This window comes from Trachypithecus francoisi, unplaced genomic scaffold (genome assembly GCF_009764315.1).
Source record: "Trachypithecus francoisi isolate TF-2019V2 unplaced genomic scaffold, Tfra_2.0 Lachesis_group13, whole genome shotgun sequence".
Taxonomy (NCBI): domain Eukaryota; kingdom Metazoa; phylum Chordata; class Mammalia; order Primates; family Cercopithecidae; genus Trachypithecus; species Trachypithecus francoisi.
The window spans coordinates 38,183,217-38,205,467 of record NW_022681458.1 but is presented as its reverse complement, the minus strand read 5'-3'; the positions used below and the strand labels follow the sequence as shown (position 1 = coordinate 38,205,467).

Sequence of the window (22,251 nt, the reverse complement as noted above, 5' to 3'; positions counted from 1 at the left end):
AAATTTTATTTTTTTTATTTTTTTGAGATGGAGTCTTGCTCTGTTGCCAGGCTGGAGTATAGTGGCGTGATCTCAACTCACTGCAACCTCTGCCTCCTGGGTTCAAGCAATTCTCTTGTCTCAGCCTCCCAAGTAGCTGGAACTACAGGCATGCGCCACCACACTCAGCTAATTTTTGTATTTTTAGTAGAGATAGGATTTCACCATGTTGGCCAGGATGTTCTTGATCTCTCGACCTTGTGATCCGCCTACCTCTATAAGTAAATTTAATTTTGAATTTCATATTAAAATGAGATGGGCTGGGTGCTGTAACTCACACCTGTAAACCTAGCACTTTGAGAGGCCAAGGTGGGAGGATTGCTTGAAGCCAGGAGTTCAAGACCAGCCTGGGGTGAGACTTTCTCTACAAAAAATTTAAAAATTAGTTGGGTGAGGTGGCACACGTAATTCTAGCTACTCAGGAAGATACTGGGGAGTTCAAGGCTGTAATGAGCTATGATTGCACCACTGCACTCAAGCCTCAGCTATAGAGCGTGACCCAATTTCTAAAAAAGGTTTTTTTTAAAAATGACAAAATAAAATGAGATGATAGGTTGTTTTGTGGTTTTGTTTTGTTTTGTTTTGTTTTTTTCTTTTGGAACAGAGTCTCACTCTGTCACCAAGGCTGGAGTCCAGTGGCACCATCTCAGCTCACTGCAACCTCTACCTCCTGGGTTCAAGCAATTCTCCTATCTTAGCCTCCTGAGTAGCTGGGATTATAGGCACCTGCCACCACACCCTGGCTAATTTTTGTATTTTTCTGTAGAGGTGGGGTTTCACCATGTTGGCCAGGCTGGTCTCCAACTGCTGACCTCGGGTGATCCACCCACCTCCCAAAGTGCTGGAATTACAGGTGTGAGCCACTGCGCCCAGCTGATAGGTTGTTTTAAACAATGCATTTGTATTGTTTTCTAAAATATAAAATGCTTCTCATTTTTAAAAATGATTCTAAGGAATACTGAAGCTTTGGAAATGCAGAAAAGGTACTGTTACAATTGTGTATATTTTATAGAATACACGTAGGTGCTTTTGTACTACTATGGAAAAAATTGTTACTTTGACAACATCAATTTAATTAACATTTAACTAAGTTTAATCTTAATGTTCTATTTGTACAAATTATAGAGCAAAATTCTGAAAGCATTTGTCATTCCAAAGATATAATGTAATTTTATCCTTTTAAATGTGTGTTTCACTTCATCAGCACAACATAACTATTGTCCACATGCCTGGAAAAAGGCCCTTTGGTCAGAGCTTCATCTATATCTATGACAATGGACAACAGAAGGTTTCTGCCCCTCTCAGATTTCCTGCCATGAATGAAGTAAGTATATCCAACCTACTCTTTACAGGCCCCATCGATTGAGAATTCTTGAAATGTTTTAGTTAATGTAGAAGGTTATGTTTGCTGTAAATATGTGGCCCTAGATTTTAAAGTGTTTTCTATGTGATAGGACTCCACATATTAATATTCAGTTCTGTCAGCCTGTCATTACTAGAAGAAGTCAGACAATGTGAAAAAAGGAAAACATTTAAGGAAGATACAAAGGCTTAGAAAGAAAGACTTATAACAGGAAAGCCAAAGAAATGAATACAGCAGATCAATCTATCGTTTAATAAAAGCTCTCTAAGTATGTGAAATACTTAAGAGAATATTATGAGGGACTCTTCTAATTCGATTAAAATTGAAACAATAATGAAGAAGCTTAAAACCTTCACATTTTAGTTAGGTATAAAATAGAGTTTATGTAGGCCGGGCGCGGTGGCTCAAGCCTGTAATCCCAGCACTTTGGGAGGCCGAGACGGGTGGATCACGAGGTCAGGAGATAGAGACCATCCTGGCTAACACGGTGAAACCCCGTCTCTACTAAAAAAATACAAAAAATTAGCCGGGCGAGATGGCGGGCGCCTGTAGTCCCAGCTACTCGGGAGGATGAGGCAGGAGAATGGCGTAAACCCGGGAGGCGGAGCTTGCAGTGAGCCGAGATCGCGCCACTGCACTCCAGCCTGGGTGACAGAGCGAGACTCCGTCTCAAAAAAAAAAAAAAAAAAAAAAAATAGAGTTTATGTATTGAAGTGGTTCTCAAAGAACACTAGAGGGCCTTTTCTGAAGATAGTGGAATAGAGTAGATTATTTCACAAGTCCTATGATTCAGTAATTTCTTGTTGGTTTTCATCTCAGTGACCATTTCAGGATAGTTTGTGATTAATATTTATATATTTTAAAGAGAAAAAATAGTTTTCTCTATTTTCAAAAACAGTAAAGTTAAAAAAATTCTTAATCATATACACTTTAAAAATTCAAAAATTACCAAAGAATATAAAATCAGTCATAAAAGTAATGCATCCAAATTCTATAGGCCAAGGTTATTTTGCTAATAATTTCCTAAGTATACACATGCATGTACACATCATGATTTGGTAAAAATAAAGTTGCTTCCACTTTTATTTTCAGTTTATTTATTTGTGTAATTTTATGCCCTATTTTATTGTGTAATTTTATGTTAAATATGAGGATATATTTTAATTAAAATTGTGTAATTTTTTTGTTTGTTTTTAGCCCTTTACTTCCTGTTGCATCGGTTCAGCTGGGCAAAGAACCACCACTCCTCCACCATCCCAAATCCCAGATCCACCTTTCTCTTCTCCTATTACCCCTCATCGGACATCATTTGGTGGAATTCTGTCATCAGCTTCCTGGGGAGGAACAATTGAAAAATCAAAATTGATTACCAAATTGATATCAGCTGGAACCCAAGACAGTGAATGGGGGTGTCCCACATCTCTGGAGGGTCAGCTAGGATCTGTTATCATCTTCTATGAAGCACTACAACCTCCTCAGGTGAAGGCATTATATTTAGCAGGTAAGCATGTACAGTCATAATGCTTATGCAAATTTAGAGTTTTTTCTGTTGTCTAAATGTATTCTAAAGAATATATTTCATGTGAAGAGTTATTTGTTTTAACTGAAGCTGAAGGGAAAGAAAAAGCCCCTCCACATACCATACTTTTTGTTTTGTAGGCATAAATAAAGCAAACCTTTTGGAAGTATTTCAAATATCATCCATAATACTGCCTGTATTTGTCTGCTAGGGCTGTCATAGCAAAATACCACAGACTGGGTGGCTTTAACAACAGAAATTTATTTTCTCACAGTTCTGGAAGCTTGAAGTTCAAGATTGAGGTGACGTCAGGATCAGGCTCTCACTTCTATAGAAGTGAGGCTTCTCTTCCTGGCTTATAGGTGGTCACCTTCTTGCTGTGTTCTCACATGGTCTTTTCTCTGTATGTATATGGACAGAGAAAGAGATCTCTTGTGTTTCTTATTATAAGGGGCTCTATCAGATTAAGGCCCATCCTGATGACTTCATTTAATCCCAGTTACCACTTTAAAGGCCCTGTTTCCAAATATAGTCACACTGGGGATTATGACTTTAAACAGGAATTTTAGGGGGACATAATTCAGTCCATAACACTGCCAGAACTTTTGACAGATTTTAATGAATCGATGAAACAAAGTATAACCGTATCTCCAGAAGAAATTATAACTGCTTCCAAAATTATGAGCCTTATTCTAAAACTTGTCATTTTTTCAACTGATATATTAGTATACCTGAAGAATTCATGAAGGCAGTAGAATTAGGGGACCTTGGATAAGTTTGCAAACTGTTTTTCATTTTGTTTTGGCTTTTTGTTTTTCTTTTGGCTATGATTTTTTTTTTTTTTTTTTTGAGACGGAGTCTCACTCTGTCACCCAGGCTGGAACGCAGTGGCCGGATCTCAGCTCACTGCAAGCTCCGCCTCCCAGGTTCACGCCATTTTCCCGCCTCAGCCTCTCGAGTAACTGGGACTACAGGCACCTGCCACCTCGCCTGGCTAGTTTTTTGTATTTTTTTAGTAGAGACGGGGTTTCACGTTAGCCAGGATGGTCTCGATCTCTTGACCTCGTGGTCCACCCGTCTCAGCCTCCCAAAGTGCTGGAATTTTGGCTATGATTTTAAATATATGTACTAATAGTTATTATTGGATCCTAACTGCTTTCAAAATTATATGTATATTCTAGCAGGATGTTCAGGAGTTAAGCTTTTAAGAGTTATGTAACTCTGCAGAATAGCTTGTTATTTGTCTAAATATCTTTTTTAGATTGCATGGGAATTTTGAGATGAATGGGATTGCCCACACTTTCACACTTTATATTAGAACCTTATCTTTTTTTCTTTTCTTTTCTTTTTGTTTGTTTGTTTGTTTTTTTGTTTTTTTGAGACAGAGCCTTGCTCTGTCGCCCAGGCTGGAGTGCAGTGGCTGATCTCGGCTCACCGTAACCTCTGTCTCCTAAGTTCAAGTGTTTCTTGTGCTTCAGCCTCCCAAGTAGCTAGGATTGCGGGCGTGTGCCACCACACCCAGCTAATTATTGTATTTTTAGTAGAGATAAGGTTTCACCATGTTCACTAGGCTGGTCTTGAACTCCTGGCCTCAAGTGATCCTCCCACCTTGGCCTCCTAAAGTGCTTGGATTACAGGCATGAGCCACTGTGCCAAGCCTAAAGGATCATTTTTAATGGTTGTATATTTCCTTGGATTCAAGACATGTTATTTACTTAGGTTGTTTATAATTTCTTTCTTGCTTTCTTTGTTTTTTTTTTTTTTTTTTGAGACAGAGTTTTTCTCTTGTTGCCCAGGCTGGAGTGCAGTGGCACGACCTCGGCTCATTGCAGCCTCAGCCTTCTCGGTTCAGGCGATTCTCCACCTCAGCCTCCTGAGTGGCTGGGATTACAGGCGCCTGCCACCATGCCCAGTTAATTTTTTAGTATTTTTAGTAGATGTAGGGTTTTACCATGTTGGCCAGGCTGATCTCAAACTCCTGACCTCAGGTGATCCACCTGCCTCAGCCTCCCAAAGTGCTGGAATTACAGGCGTGTGCCACCATGTGTGGCCAGATCATAATTTTTGTTTGTTTTTGTTTCCGAGACAATATCTCACTCTGTTGCTGAGGCCAGGATGCAGTGGCACAATCTCAGATCACTGCAACCTCTGACTCCCAGGCTTGAGTGATACTCTCACCTCCTGAGTAGCTGAGACTACAGGCACATGCCACCACCTCTGGCTCATTTTTTATATTTTTTTGTAGAGATGTTGTCTCGCCATGTTGCCCAGGCTGGTCTCAAACTCCTGAGCTCAAGTGATCCACCTGCCTCAGCCTCCCAAAGTGCTGGGATTACAGGCATAAGCCACTGAACCTGGCTGATAATAGTTTTTTAATACTACATAAAACAATTTTTCTGTAATGGAAATTGATTTATTCCCCAATTTTTATAGGTTTTGGATAAACTGGAATATAAAAACAAAGTAAATTTTAGCTTAATGGGTTTCAGCTGTATTGTTTGACTAGCTCGAAGCAGCTTAATTTTAAATTTTATTCTGATAACAGAACCAAGGAGACCATATATATTCAATGGTGTGTATATGTATGTAAATAATTTTCAGGTCCAAATTGTTTAAGCCCTTGGAAGTGTCAAGAGTCTGACATGGCCGACCTGCCTGGTAACATCCTTCTTTACTACACAGCAAAGGTCAGAGTAAATTTGTGAACTGTCCATTTAGTTATAACTATGTTGTGAACTGCAATTCCTTTTCTATTCCTTTTGTCATTTCATTGGGTAATTAAAATGAGGAGTTTGAATTGCCATCAAAATAATCATGAATTTTCAAAGGAAGGTGAGAAGCAGTAAAAAATAAGGTATATATCCTCCACGAGGGTCCAAATATTATCATTATGTCATCCCTGTGGTACTAATGGCAATAGTTATAGTTGGAATTTGTACCGATGAATTGACTTTAGTAAGTGAAATTGTTTGTATTTGTATTCTCATAGTTTACTAGAAGGAGCGATAAAACAGAATTGTGCTCAGTTTTGTAAATGTGATATAGCCAAAAATTAAAAAAAAAAAAGAGAAGAAGGAAAATGTTCACTTCGAAAGGAGAAAAAGGCCAGAAGGCACAGTGGCTCACACTTGTAATTGCAGCGGTTTGGGATGCCCAGGTGGATCGTTTGAGGCCAGGAGTTCCAGACAAGCCTGAGCAACATAGCGAGACCCCCGTCTCTACAAAATGTATGAAAAAGGCAAAAATAAAAATAAAAAAAGAACCAGGCTTAGTGGCATGCGCCTATAGTCCCAGCTACTTGGGAGGCAAAGGTGGGAAGATCCCTTGAGCCCAGGAATTCAAGGCTGCAGTGACCTGTGATTGCGCCATTACACTCCAGCCTAGGCAACAGAGCAAGAACCTGTCTCAAAAAAAAAGGGCCCAGCACAGTGGCTCATGCCTGTAATCCTGGCACTTTAGGAGGCTGAGGTGGGTGGATCACCTCAGGTCAGGAGTTCAAGACCAACCTGGCCAACATAGTGAAACCCTGTCTCTACTAAAAATACAAAAAATTAGCCAGGTGTGGTGGCAGGCGCCTATAGTCCCAGCTACTTGGGAGGGTGAGGCCTGAGAATTGATCGAACCCGGGAGTCGGAAATTGCAGTCAGCTGAGATCGCACCACTACTCTCCAGCCTGGGTGACAGACTGAGACTCTATCTCAAAAAAGAAAAAAAAAGAAAAAGAAAGTAATAAATTATTATCATGCACCAGCTGGCTAAACTAGAAAAAGATACACAAAAATGTATAATCTCACAAAACCAAAACATTTTCTGAGTCCATGTAACATTTAGCATAATGGAAACAATTAATGTTTTTACTACTTCTTTTCTTCCTCCTGATTCTTTTATCTCTCACAGTTCTTTTGTCTTTTTTCCCTCAGTCCTTGCTGACCTTAGTTGCTTTTATTAGATAAATAAAAGGGAAAAGGACTTTTTTCTACCCCACCACCTGACATCGTTTTTTTGGAGACAGGTTCTCCAAAAAAGTGGTGGGATCATGGCTCATTGTGGTCTTGAACTCCTGAGCTTAAGCAGTCCTCGCGCCCTCAGCCTCCTGAGTAGCTAGGACTACAGGCATGTGCCACCATGCTGAGCCTTTTTTTTTTTTTGTATTTTTTATAGAGACAGGGTGTTACTCTGTTGCCTAGGCTAGTCTTGAACTTGTGGGCTCAAGCAGTTCTTCCACCCCAGCCTCCCAAAGTGTTGGGATTACAGGAATGAGCCACCATGTCTGGCCATACTTTTAAATATTTATTTTTTGTATCTGACCTAATAAAATTTGCTTATTAGTTTTATTTTCTCCCTTCTTTTTGCTGTGATATATTTCAAACCTAGAGAGGAGTCAAAAGAATAGTAAAGTGATATCCTATATACTCTTCACCTAAATTAACCAATTACTAACGTTTTACTGTACTTGCTGACTTTGTCTCAAATCATTTGTGAAAACAAATGACATAGCTATCAAGACATTTCATCCGCCGGGCGCGGTGGCTCAAGCCTGTATCCCAGCACTTTGGAGGCCGAGACGGGTGGATCACGAGGTCAGGAGATCGAGACCATCCTGGTCTACACGGTGAAACCCCGTCTCTACTAAAAATACAAAAAACTAGCCGGGCGAGATGGCGGGCGCCTGTAGCCCCAGCTACTTGGGAGGCTGAGGCAGGAGAATGGCGGGAACCCGGGAGGCGGAGCTTGCAGTGAGCCAAGATCGCGCCACTGCACTCCAGCCCGGGCTACAGAGCAAGACTCCGTCTCAAAAAAAAAAAAAAAAAAAAAAAAAAAAGACATTTCATCCCTGTATATTTCTACATAATCATCTACCTACCTAAGAAAATGGCCCATAATTCATCTAATATATACTCTGTATTCAAATTTTTCCAAAAATATTTTTATAGCCTTTTAGAAATGAATCCTGGATCCAGTCAAAGTTTATGCATTGCATTGGTTATAATATCTCTTGAGTCTTATATTTTTATTTGCTTTGTATAACTTCTTTTCCCGAAGATACATGTTTGTTTACTGTATCTTATGTTATTTCCTGGCAAGAATTGTATCTTACACCTATTTTCATTCTCTCTATATAGCATAGATAGCTAAGAAATAATTGCATATAATCCAAACAATATATTTAGTGGCAAGTTCTGGATGTGTGACGGCCAACTTTTTTTTTTTTTTGTATTTTTTATAGAGACAGGGTGTTACTCTGTTGCCTAGGCTAGTCTTGAACTTGTGGGCTCAAGCAGTTCTTCCACCCCAGCCTCCCAAAGTGTTGGGATTACAGGAATGAGCCACCATGTCTGGCCATACTTTTAAATATTTATTTTTTGTATCTGACCTAATAAAATTTGCTTATTAGTTTTATTTTCTCCCTTCTTTTTGCTGTGATATATTTCAAACCTAGAGAGGAGTCAAAAGAATAGTAAAGTGATATCCTATATACTCTTCACCTAAATTAACCAATTACTAACGTTTTACTGTACTTGCTGACTTTGTCTCAAATCATTTGTGAAAACAAATTGACATAGCTATCAAGACATTTCATCCCGCCGGGCGCGGTGGCTCAAGCCTGTAATCCCAGCACTTTGGGAGGCCGAGACGGGTGGATCACGAGGTCAGGAGATCGAGACCATCCTGGTCTACACGGTGAAACCCCGTCTCTACTAAAAATACAAAAAACTAGCCGGGCGAGATGGCGGGCGCCTGTAGCCCCAGCTACTTGGGAGCTGAGGCAGGAGAATGGCGGGAACCCGGGAGGCGGAGCTTGCAGTGAGCCAAGATCGCGCCACTGCACTCCAGCCCGGGCTACAGAGCAAGACTCCGTCTCAAAAAAAAAAAAAAAAAAAAAAAAAGACATTTCATCCCTGTATATTTCTACATAATCATCTACCTACCTAAGAAAATGGCCCATAATTCATCTAATATATACTCTGTATTCAAATTTTTCCAAAAATATTTTTATAGCCTTTTAGAAATGAATCCTGGATCCAGTCAAAGTTTATGCATTGCATTGGTTATAATATCTCTTGAGTCTTATATTTTTATTTGCTTTGTATAACTTCTTTTCCCGAAGATACATGTTTGTTTACTGTATCTTATGTTATTTCCTGGCAAGAATTGTATCGTACACCTATTTTCATTCTCTCTATATAGCATAGATAGCTAAGAAATAATTGCATATAATCCAAACAATATATTTAGTGGCAAGTTCTGGATGTGTGACGGCCAACTTTTTTTTTTTTCTTTTTTTAAGATGGAGTCTCGCTCTCTCACCCAGGCTAGAGTGCAGTGGCGCAATCTTGGCTCACTGCAGCCTCTGCCTCCCAGGTTTAAGCAATTCACTGGCCTCAGCCTCCCGAGTAGCTGGGATTACAGGCACGTGCCACCACACCTGGCTAATTTTTGTATTTTTGGTAGATGGGGTTTCACCATGTTGGCCAGGCTGATCTTGAACTCTTCACCTCAAGTGATTCGCCTGCCTTGGCCTCCCAAAGTGCTGGGATTATAGGTGTGAGCCACCGCACCCGGCCTGACTGGTCTTTTTGACATTATGGTCATCATATTCTTTTTAAAAAGTAACTTTGAATTTGTTAGCATTAAAGATTAAAGTTGGATTTTTTTTTTTTAACCATTGAAAGTAAAAAATTCTATACTACCCAGAAAACAGCTATTGTCTTGTTTTTCCCCAAGAAACTTAATATGACTATTGATAAATACAATAAGATTACTGAAGGAATGTTTCCCCAAAACAGTGCTATGTCATGAGACAGGGACTCTATAGTTAAATAAATTTAGGGGACTCTTGGATTCTATTTTTTTTTTAAGACAGGGTCTTACTCGCATTACCTAGGTGAGAGCGCAGTGGCACGATCATGACTCGTTGCAGCCTCATCCTCCATCCTCCTGGTCTCAAGTAATACTTCCACCCCATTTTTTGATTTTTTTCTAGAGACAAGGTCTTACTGTGTTGCCTAGGCTGGTGTTGAACTCCCGGGCTCAAGTGATCCAGCCACCTAGACCTTGCAAAGTGATAGGATTACAGGTGTGAGCCACCGCACATGGCCTGTTGCTTTTTTTTTTTTTTGACCGCGTCTCGCTCTGTTGCCAGGCTGGAGTCCTGTGGTGCGATCTCGGCTCACTGCAACCTCCGCTTCCTGGGTTCAAGCGATTCTCCTGCCTCAGCCTCCCGAGTAGCTGGGATTATAGGCACGCACCACCACGCCTGGCTAATTGTTTGTGTTTTTAGTAGAGACGAGGTTTCACCATGTTGGCCAGGCTAGTCTTGAATTCCTGACCTCAGGTGATCCGCCTGCCTTGGACTCCCAAAGTGCTAGGATTACGGGTGTGAGCCACCGCACCCGGCCCTGTTGCATTCTTTATATCCATCTTGGAGGTTAATGATACATTTTTAAAATTCTGCTATAAAGAAACCAGTTTACTTTTGTTTTGTCCTACTGTTTTACCAGCTATTTGAGCATAGAACATGTTTTGTTATTTTAACTTAGTTATTAACAAATGCTAGTTTGGGAAAAGCTGCTCCAGAGGATTTTAAAAATAGTCAACGGTTTTTTATTTTTTGTACTCATTTATCGGAGGTGTTTAGTCACCCATTTGCTTAAAACTTATTGAGTGTCTTCTTACTGTCCAGAATTATGCTATACCCTTAGGATACACAGATAAATAAAGTGTCTGTAAGAAGTTTACAATCTAAAGTAAAATAAATATTTTTTTAAAATAAGTTCAACATAACTTTATGAGCATTTGTTTTTCTTTTTAGCTACCATTTATGGGGTGTTAACAATATGTTAAGCACTATGCTAAGTGCTTCATGTCTATTGTTTCACTTAATCTTCACAAAAGCCCTGAGAGGTATATGGTATTATCTGTTATCTTTTCTAAGCTTTAGTTTTCTGAAGCACAGTAAGTAACTTGCTTAGACTCATAATTCTATTGAATCCTGGAGTTAGAACCCAGCCTGTTTAATTTCTATCCTTAACTAATATACAATATTTCTTTGTTGGAATAATGTACAAAATAATAATGAGGGTGCAAATGAGGAGTGGTTTGTTTTCCAGGAAGCTAGAAAATCATAAAGAAGATGGTTTCATTTGTGTTTTAGAAGACAAGGTTGAGGAGGGATGCATGGTAAATATCACTTAAAAAGGCATAGACTGTAAAACTGGGTTCTACATGTATTTGGGTATAGGGCACTGAGCAAGAGGAGATGAGACTAGAGAGCAAGGTCACATTATAGCAAACCTCCTATGTCAGAGTAAATAATTGACAATGGATAGAATTTTAAGCCGAAGAGTAATATTATCAGGTCCACGTTTTAGAAATGGTCTTAAGCTACAGTGTGAAAGTTGGATTGGAGGGGTAGGATTCTAGAGGCAGTCATACCGTTAGGAGATTATTGTGTTAAAACAGGTCATAGATACACAGTTTTTAGTTACAGACTAAAGTAGTAACTGGAGAAAGACGTGTGTCTCTGAGACGGATAACGTTTACGTTAAGTATTTGGTTTATTAGAGCAATTTTTCTCATTTGTTTAAAGAGGAAAGCAGTAGCTACATCATGTGCGCTATAATTTGTAGGTTTACTTTCTTTTGGAATAGGGATTAGATTAGATTCAAGGATGCTTCATTACCTGAAAATTTGGATTGAATATGAAGTTAACATGCCTTTACAAATGGAGGTTAACAAATAACTTTGTTTCTAAAGTTGCAGACTAAGCTCTTACTCTGAATACAGCCAGAATTGTCTGGCAGCAACATGAGGGAAAATAGTATATTATTCCTGTAATTGTATTTTTATATCATGATTTTTTTTTTGTTCTGTGATTTATCTCTCATTTTAATCACACATTTTATGTGTATCTTGAAATTGTGCCTAGGGAAGTGCTAACGGAAATAAAACATTTAATTTTTTTAAAGCCAAAAATCTGTTTTCATGTATTTGTTTAAAAGATGAAAATTTAAAAAGTGTGACTGGCGAGGCCGGGCGCAGTGGCTCATGCCTGTAATCCCAGCACTTTGTGAGGCTGAGGTGGCAGATCACCTGAGGTCAGGAGTTCAAGACCAGCCTGGCCAACATGGTGAAACCCCATCTCTACTAAAAATACAAAATAAGCCGGGTATGGTGGCACACCCCTGTAATCTCAGCTGCTCGGGAGGCTGAGGCAGGAGAATTGCTTGAATCTGGGAGGCAGAGGTTGCACTGAGCCAAGATCACACCCCTGTACTCCAGCCTGGGCGACAAGAACGAGACTCTCCAAAAAAAAGAACCGTGACTGGCGAAAAAGTTGTTGTTATAGCTCATCTGTCAGATGACAAGCAGCAGTGACCTACTTTTCTTAAGTGGGTGCTTTAGAATCTAATTCCTGAGTCTTTTTTTTTTTTTTTTTTAGACGGAGTCTCACTCTGTCACTGAGGCTGGAGTGCAGTGGCACCGTGTCAGCTAACTGCAACCTCTGTCTCCTGGGTTAAAGCAGTTCTCCTGCCTCAGCCTCCCAAGTCGCTGGGATTACAGGGGCCCACCACCACACCTGGCTAGTTTTTGTATTTTTAGTTGAGACGGGGTTTTACCATGTTAGCCAGGCTGGTCTCGAACTCCTGACCTCAGGTGATCCCCTCGCCTTGGCCACCCAAAGTGCTGGGATTACAGGCATGAGCCACCACGCCCGGCCCTGATTCTTTCTTTTAAGAGAGAACAGCAATACTAAAATTCATATGATGGGCATCTTATCTTTATCCTATATTCCTTTTTATATTACGGTGAAATGTTCTGTATGTGGTTAAATTTATGTTTTGTTCTAATTGGTTGTTTGCCATATATTTCTTTTATTCTTAGGCCTGCAAAAATTCAATTTGTCTTGATTTATCTACTAATTGTTTACATGGAAGATTAACAGGAAACAAAGTAGTGAACTGGGACATTAAGGTAAATTAATAGTAAATGTTGGGCAACACATTATATGAGTTTACTGATACTCTTATTAAAGATTTTGGTTTTAAAGCACCCCCAGATTGATCTGAATAATAGATGTCAGTTAAAATGTTATGCAAACATACAATTTGAAGGATAAACAAATGCAAAGTTAAATGACTAATGTAGTTGAATGACTTGGTTTGAAATGTAATTACCTTTGTAAGCTACAGCAGGTCTTTGAATAATGTCGTTCATTATAAAGTCAGTGAGAAAAAAATCAATTCCTGGCAGGGGCAACTGTCTGTGTGGAGTTTGCATGTTTTTGCCATGTCTGTATGAGTTCTCAAATCTTATTTTCCTTTTTCATTGACCTCATATTTATGTCACAGCTGGAACTTTCCTTCCATCTAGAGGCCTCTATTTAGTTTCCAAGACCAAACTGCTCTTACGGGTATCCCTAGCACTTTATTATTTCACTTACCATGGCAAATAGTAACTGCTTGGTTAATGCTCTAGTAGTCCATAAGAACTTTAAAGGAAGGGTCACTGCTTTTTTCTTTTTTTTTTTTTTTAACCAGTTCCTGGTACAGGGTTATGCAACAAGTAAGTGTTGACTGAGTGATTAAATTAGTAAAGGTTGTTTACGGTGAGAGAGGCTTAATTCTTAAATATAGTGTTTCCTTAAATGATATTTTAAATAGAAGTTATAACCTAAGTGAAATAAAATAAATATAAAAGATAATTATAACAAGACTTGCTGGTAAATCAGGGAAATAAAAGATAATTATAAGAGGACTTGCTGGTAAATCAGGAAAAAAAAACTTTTCTAATCAGTTAACACCAACCAAATACATTTATTATTTTCAGTGAAACAGAAATCATTAAGATAATTTTGCCTGTGTAGAAATGAATCTGTCAATTAGTGTTAATTTCATGTTATTCATGGTATATAAAGCATTTTTCTCCTTAGTTTTGGTATAAGAACACTTGTTCTTGTTCTTTTTTTTTTTTTTTTTGAGGCAGAGTTTTGCTCTGTCACCCAGGGTAGAGTGCAGTGGTGCGATCTCTGCTCACTGCTACCTCTGCCTCCCAGGTTCAAGCGATTCTCCTGCCTCAGCCTCCCAAGTAGCTGGAATTACAGGCACCTGCCACCACGCCCAGCTAATTTTTATGTTTTTAGTAGAGACAGGGTCTCATCATGTTGGACAGGCTAGTCTTGGACTCCTGACCTCAGTTGATCCGCCCACCTTAGCCTCTCAAAGTGCTGGGATTACAGGCGTGAGCCACCATGCCCAGTCAGAGCACTTTTTAAAAATCTGTTACCATGGTAAGATTTATGACGTGATTGACAATGCATAAGTTAACTTTTGCTTCACTTGTAAGACTGATTTTACAAACCTGATTCCATGTGGTATTTTATATATAGAAATCTGTTTATATGTGCCATATGTACCTAAAAATCAAAGCAGTTTTTTTGTGGCCTGAGTTATGGCTATGTGTATTATTAACTAGTTAGACTTTTGGCTGATGTGGAAATCAAAAAGCAACAGAATTTCAAAGAGAAAGATGTATTTTTATACTGTAGCCAAATGAAAGATCAAAAACGTTAAATGAAATGACAACTGGTAAAATAATGTTTGCCTTCCAAAAAGTTCATTTACTTACTTATAAAAAAAGCTCTTCAAAATTGGTATGACAAACGGTCAAAACAAAGTAGAAGATATGTGTGAGCCACAGTGGCTCACACCTGTAATCCCAGTACTTTGGGAGGCCATGGTGGGCAAATTGCTTGAGCCCAAAAGTTTGAGACCAGCCTGGGCAACATGGTAAAACTTTGTACAAAAAATACATACCTTAGCTGGATGTGGTGGTACATGCCTATAATCTCAGCTACTTGGAAGGCTGAGGTGAGAGGAGCACTTGAGCCTGGGAAGTCGAGACTGCAGTGAACTGTGATCAGTCCAGTGCACTCCAGCTGAGTGACAGAACGAAACCCTGTCTCAAAAACAAACAAGAAAAACCCAACAAAGTAGCGGATATGTAGGATGAATAAGTCCAGAGATCTAATGTAAAACCTGTAGTTACATAGAGGACTATAGTTAATAAAATTACATTTTTTAAGGGAGTTTTGTTAAATAAGTAGATTTTAGCTGCTCTTGTCACAAAGTAACTATGTGAGATGATAGAAGTGTTAATCTGCTTCAGTATAGTAACCATTTTATTATCTATGTGTATCCTACAACATTATGTTGTAAACTCAAATATACACAATAAAATTTATTTCTAAGAAAACAAAGAATATGAAGAGGTTGTTTGAAGACTTAAGTTATATCCAAATGGCAATTCAGAGCACTTTAATAATTAATAATAAGAGCAAACCTTGTATGGTATCGACTGTATGTCAGACACCGCACCTTTTGTATGTTAGCTTACTTAATCCTTGTAGTACTTTATGAAGTAGGTGTTATTATTATCCCCATTTTACAGATGAAGAAACTGAGGCCAGTGATATTAGTAACTTATCAAAAGATATAGAAAATATTTTATTAACCCAAAATATCCAAACTTTGAACTTCGGCTGAAATACCCTCTCTACCTTTTTTTTTTTTTTTTTTTTTTTTAAGGCGGAGTCTCGCTCTGTCGCCAGGACTGGAGTGCAGTGGCCGGATCTGAGCTCACTGCAAGCTCCGCCTCCCGGGTTTACGCCATTCTCCTGCCTCAGCCTCCCGAGTAGCTGGGACTACAGGCGCCCGCCACCTCGCCCGGCTAATTTTTTTGTATTTTTAGTAGAGACGGGGTTTCACTGTGTTAGCCAGGATGGTCTCGATCTCCTGACCTCGTGATCCGCCCGTCTCGGCCTCCCAAAGTTCTGGGATTACAGGCTTGAGCCACCGCGCCCGGCCTCTACCTTTTTGTAAACTAAAAGTTGAGGAGTCAGTCATATTCGTACCACCAGGTGCATTTTTTTTTTCATTATTTTTTCTCTTGTTTATTATGCCTATTTGCCTAGTGACAGTTGTTTTTCCGTTGTTGGAGTTACATTATAAAGTCCACTTATGGGGCTGTTTTATTTGCCTATGTTCAAAATCCCTAAACTTTGGAAAACAAAGATGGAGTAAAAATGGTCTGGCCTGATTTCTCTTGAGTATTGATTATGGTGACCCTTGAAAGTGCCCTGTAAAGCATCTTCCTACCCAGAACTTCCTTCAGCTTATGTTATCCTACACATTGCTTAAAGGTTTATCTAGCAAATTATAACTTCATACATGTGAAGATATTAAATGACAAAATTGTCCTTATTTTATAAGATTTAAACATTATAATTTTCCCTTTAGGATATCATAAACTGCATAGGCGGGTTAAATGTACTCTTTCCTTTATTGGAACAAATCAGCCACTTTAGTGAAGTACAGATTCCTGAAGAAAAGAATGAAAGCACCGTTCCTGAATCAGTAACACCTGTTGAAGGAGATTGGCTCATATTGACTTCCACAAAGGCCTCAGGTATTAGGATGAAATTAACACAAAATAGTCATTGAGAAATTTGAAAATTAATTGAGAAATGGATGAAAATGTTTTACTGTCATTCGGAAGAAACTTAACCATTTGTAGCTGTAGCAGCTGTTTCTACTTTTACTAATATCATTCAGAAAGTTTATAATACTTTCATCAGAAAACTGCAGATTAATCTCCAGTATCCTTAGTTTGTACTCTTAGTGGAAATATGACCACATTGTTAAACTTGTGGTAGAGAAAATATGTGCACATAAATATACAATATTGCAGTTGCTGCTTTTTCTGATTCTATTGTACAATAGAGCGTTGGAAGCTGACTGCTGAACCAGATTTCTACTTTGTATAACAGTGTGCATTAAGATATAGAAAATGTGATATAAAAATGATTAGAGTAATTATGATAATTAATATATTCCTGATTCCACAGAGTCAAGACTAGAGAGAAACCTAGTTGCAACATTTATCTTGATTGTGAAACATTTTATTCAGAGACATCCTATCAATCAGGACAATCTTATTCACTCCCATGGAGTTGCAACTCTTGGTGCTTTACTTCAGAAGGTGAGCCAGTCTAACGTGTTGATGTAGCTAATGATTGTGATTTGCAGTTGATGTTGGGATTTTTTTCTTCCTAATCAATATATTTTTAAAGATTATTACAACCTGAGTTTTATTAATGGACATAATTTGTTTCACAGGCAACTTTTAAAAACTTGTATGGAATCATCTTATATAAGAAATACTTATTTTATGTAATAGTGTATGATCTTTGACGTATACAACCTTGTTTGATAGCTTTGGTATTTGGGATATTGAGAAATATAAGACTATTTTAGGAATATGACAGTAGGAGAATATACTGTGGTGTAATATCAGAAAAACCAATACTTAAGTTTTTGTTTTTCTAATGTGAGTTTTTCTATTTGTATGCTTAGTAGATGTTCTGAATTAATGATTTAAAATTATAGCTTAATGACAGTTATTTAAACTGAACTATATGAAACCCTCTTCTGTTTGATTTCAGGTGCCAAGCACCTTGATGGATGTTAATGTATTGATGGCAGTTCAGTTACTAATTGAACAAGTATCATTAGAGAAAAATATGCAGCTCCTGCAACAAATGTATCAGTATTTACTCTTTGACTTTCGTATTTGGAACCGTGGAGATTTTCCCTTTCGAATTGGTGAGAGCAGGCTTTCAAATAAAAACTTTATAGTTGTTTTAGAAATTTATAACTACCTATTGACTTTGTTTTAGCTGAATTACTTACCATTGAACTTTCTGTTTTAGGTCACATACAGTATCTTTCAACCATCATTAAAGACAGCAGGAGAGTTTTCCGAAAGAAGTATGGTGTGCAGTTTCTCCTAGATACACTTAGGATTTATTATGGGTATGATGCCCTTCCTTGTTCCTTCTCACTTTGATATATTGTTTTCTGTCTGCTACTTGATGGAACGTGTAGACGTTAGACTTTCTCTTTACCAGCGATTCTAGTATGTTTTAACTGGAGAGAGGTAGGATAGAGTGGAGGTTAAAATGAACAGTGGATCGCTACACAGGATTTGAATCTGGCTTTCATTAATTGTGCAACTGTAGGCAAATTACTCAACTTCTCTGTGCCTGAGTTTCTTCATTTTTGATAGGAGGTAAGAAAACTGTTACCGCCTTTGGTTGTTTTGAGGATTAAATTAATTAGTTAGTAATGTAAAGCACTTAAACTATGTCTGCTATGCAGTGGGTGTTGTATTCACATAAGCTATTTTATTCATTGAAACTCTTAACTCAGAAGATTTTCCTTAAAAAGAAAAGCAAGCCAGAGTTACCATGAATCTCAGAATTACATGGAAATTTTTTTTAACACTATGAATTCTTTTATATAGAAAATATAGAAATGTAAAAATTAGGCTGGGCACAGTGACTCACACCTGTAATCCCAGCACTTTGGGAGGCCGAGGCAGGCAGATCGTAAGGTCAAGAGTTTGAGACCAGCCTCGCCAACGTGGTGAAACCCTATCTCTACTAAAAATACAAAAATTAGCCAGGTGTGGTGGCATGTGCCTGTAATGCCAGCTACTCAGGAGGAGGCTGAGGCAAGAGAATTGCTTGAACCCAGAAGGTGGAGGTTACAGTGAGCCGAGATCACGCCACTGCACTCCAGTCTGGGCAACAGAATGAGACTCCATCTCAAAAAGAAGGAAATGTAAAAATTAAAATTTCAATTTTTATACCTTGTTTTCTTTTTCAGGAATGGTTGTAAATATAATGAACTATCTCTAGATGATATTCGAACAATAAGGACTTCTTTGTATGGACTAATTAAATATTTTCTGTGCAAAGGTGGATCTCATGAAGAGATACAAAGTATTATGGGGTACATAGCTGCTACTAATGAAGAAGAACAGGTATTATGCCTAAGATAAATCTACTTTTCCTTAAACATTTGAGTTGCTACATCATTTTCTGAACATATGTATGTGTCTAGTTAAATATTTTGTGGGTAAAATATGTGTAGTGTCACGTGCAATATTATGCACTTAAGTACATTTTATCTTTTTTTTTTTTTTTTTTTTTTAAGATGGAGTCTCGCTCTGTCAGCCAGGCTGGAGTGCAGTGGCACGATCTCAACTCACTGCAACCTCCATCTCCCAGAAGGGGAAGTGATTCTCCTGTCTCAGCCCCCTGAGTAGCTGACATTACAGCTGTGCACCACCACACTGAGCTAATTTTTTGCTTTTTTTTTTTCAGTAAAGATGGGGTTTCACCATATTGGTCGGGCTGATCTTGAACTCCTGACCTCAAATGGTCCAGCCACCTGGGCCTCCCAAAGTGCTGGGATTACAGGCATGAGCCACCACGCCAGGCCAGAAGTAAATTTTATCTACTAACTGAATTTTTCATAAAATAGATGACAGTGTAATTTAATATTCTAGTTAGCTAGAAAATTTAAAATATGGAAATGGTTGCTTTGTCTGGCAATTCTGTTTTCATAGTCCACATGATGTATGTTTACCTATCATCAAAGTTATCATCAAAGTTACCGGGTAGATTTATTTCTTTTTTTGTTTTTGTTTTCATTTTTGTTTTTGTTTTGAGACAGTCTTGCTCTGTCACCAGGCTAGAGTGCAGTGACACGATCTTGGTTCACTGCAATCTCCGCCTCCTGGGTTCAAGTGATTCTCCTGCCTCAGCCTCCCAAGTAGCTGGGACTGCAGGCATGCACCACCACATCCAGCTAATTTTTGTATTTTTACTAGAGACGGGGTTTCACCATGTTAGCCAGGATGGTCTCGATCTCTTGACCTCGTGATCTGCCCTCCTCGGCCTCCCAACATGCTGGGATTACAGGCATGAGCCACCATGCCCAGCCATTAGTGGGTAGACTTCTAACATAACCTAGGTTCATAAAATGTTACGTAAAGAGTAAATTATAAATATGTGTCTGGTTTTACGTACATTATCCCATTTAATCCTCAGAACTACGCTTTAAGTCAGTGATTCTCATTGTTTGGCCCCTAACCAACTTTACCTGAGAACTTGTTAGAAATGCAGATATACTGCTGATTCAACTGCTGAACCAAGCCCTCCAGATTATTCTCGTGCACATGGTAAAATTTGAGAACCGCTGCTATGACATAATACAGACCAGGAATTACTCTTTGCATGTACGCTTTTGGAAATTTATATTCAGGGAGATTATGTGACTTAAAAAATCACACAACTGATAAACCTGAAACTGGAACCTAAATGGTAAAAAACATTTTAGTGCCATATTTGTGCTCTTCTGGTATAACCTCCTCAATACCACAAATTTAAGTAGATTTATGTTGACTAGGCTATTTTGTCCTGTATATGTAATATTTATTGTGTACTCAGTGGTTACATGACTTCATTATCGGCATTACATGAGTTAATGCAGGCATTTTCCTATAAGGTTGGACCACTTCAAAAGCTTCCCATTATTCCCATCTTATTTCATGATAGCTATATCTATGATTCATTGCCAACAATTTTTTTTGGTTATTTCAGTTAAAGAGTTATTTGTTGAGGACTTACTGTTTACACACAATATATTAGACATTACAGGTAATATAATGATGAATTATTATTCTTTTAAGCTAATAGGGGCAGGGGTCAATAAGAGAAGTTTACAAATAACTATAAACAAAGAAGAGTATGATAATATCGATAAGAGAGATACAAAGTTCTATGAGGTTTTCCTAAGAGGGTGTTACATGTTGCAAAGACCAGGAAAGACTTTATGGAGGAGATGTCTTTTCATATGGATAAAGCAGGAGAGATATGGTTCCAACAGGTAAATTTGAATAGTGAAAGGATATACTAAAGGAAATTGAATAAGGCAAAAACATGTCTTGTTCAAAAGATATCAGAAGCCAGGTGCAGTGAGCTGGGTGGATCGCTTGAGCCCAGGAGTTTGAGACTAGCCTGGGCAACATGACAAAACCCCATTTCTACCAAAAATACAGAAAATTAGCTAGACATGGTGGTGCACACCTGTAGTACCAGCTACCTGGGAGGCTGAGGTGGGAGAATCACTGAGCCTGGGAAGTCGAGGCTGCAGCAAGCGCGATCGCGCCACTGCACTCCAGCCTGGGCGACAGAGGGAGATTCTGTCTCAAAAGAATTAAAAAAAAAAAAAAAAAAAAAAGACATCGTTATCAGATATGGTGAAGTTAAGATAAAACATTAAAGTATATGGGATTTAATTAAATAACTATTTTGTGGCTTATGACCTTATTTGTGCTTGTATATATGAATATGGTGGTTTATTTTGTGTTGTTTAATTTTAAAAGCTCTTTGGAATTTTGGATGTGCTCTTCAGTCTCCTACGTACCAGCCCAACTAGAGGTCAGCTTTTCTTACTGCTTTTTGAACCAGGAAATGCTGACATACTGTATGCATTGCTCTTAAATCAGAAGTACTCTGACAGACTAAGAGAAATCATTTTTAAGGTACAAACATTTCTTAAACATCTTTGTATTTTGGGGCATTTGTGGGTATATGAATTTTCTTGCAATATATCCATTCTGTGACTATAAATTATTTTTATATCTATTTCTCTAAGATATTCAACTTATTTTTATATATAGTTTTCATGTTTCAGTAGTTTGCATGTTAGAAAACTAATTGTATTATAATCTGAAAATCATCTCAGTGGAATATTCACTTTGTCATACCATCCTCAATATAAAACCTCTCATTTTCTTGACTTGATGGGTCTATGTGGCAATTCAGAACATTTCAACAGCTAATAGTAATAGCAAACTTTATGTAGCAACCACTGTATGTCAGGCACTAAGTACTTTTCATATATTGGCTTACTTAATCTTGCAATAACTTTATGAAGTGGGTATTATTACTATTATCATTTTACAGATGAAGAAACTAAGTCCAGAGAGATCAGTAACTTATAAAATATATAGATGAGTTGCTTCACAAATGTTTACTTATCTTTGAAAATTATTTTAATTTTAATAACTGTTACTTAAGTGGATTATTAGATTGATCCAGAGGTGTATTGACACACATTTATTCTTTCAAACTACATGGTTTGTTTCCATCTAAGCCTTTCTCATTAAGAAACAAAATTTTAAATTATTTCTCTTTAATTTGCCATGTAATTAAGCTAGAGTCTTATAAGCATACCGATTATTCAAATACAGATGCATTTCAGTCCAGTTTATTTTTTTAAATTTGCTTATTTTTTTGAGATGGAGTCTCGCTGTGTCGCCTAGGCTGGAGTGCAGTGGTATAATCTTGGCTCACTGCAACCTCCAGCTTCCAGGTACAAGCAATTCTCCTGCCTCAGTCTCCCAAGTAGCTGGGATT

At 38.2% G+C, this 22,251-nt stretch overlaps 1 protein-coding gene across 1 annotated transcript in view; it reads left to right on the top strand.

Annotated features, from left to right (window-relative positions):
• NBEAL1 (neurobeachin like 1) overlaps positions 1-22,251 on the top strand; it is a 226,958-nt gene that overhangs the window by 112,835 nt on the left and 91,872 nt on the right. The window contains exons 17-26 of the mRNA XM_033230659.1: positions 1,244-1,363; positions 2,600-2,903; positions 5,523-5,608; positions 12,807-12,896; positions 16,220-16,388; positions 16,828-16,961; positions 17,425-17,584; positions 17,692-17,794; positions 18,650-18,806; positions 21,216-21,374. Coding sequence (XP_033086550.1) covers positions 1,244-1,363; positions 2,600-2,903; positions 5,523-5,608; positions 12,807-12,896; positions 16,220-16,388; positions 16,828-16,961; positions 17,425-17,584; positions 17,692-17,794; positions 18,650-18,806; positions 21,216-21,374 — 1,482 coding nt within the window. The remainder of the gene's footprint in view (positions 1-1,243; positions 1,364-2,599; positions 2,904-5,522; positions 5,609-12,806; positions 12,897-16,219; positions 16,389-16,827; positions 16,962-17,424; positions 17,585-17,691; positions 17,795-18,649; positions 18,807-21,215; positions 21,375-22,251) is intronic.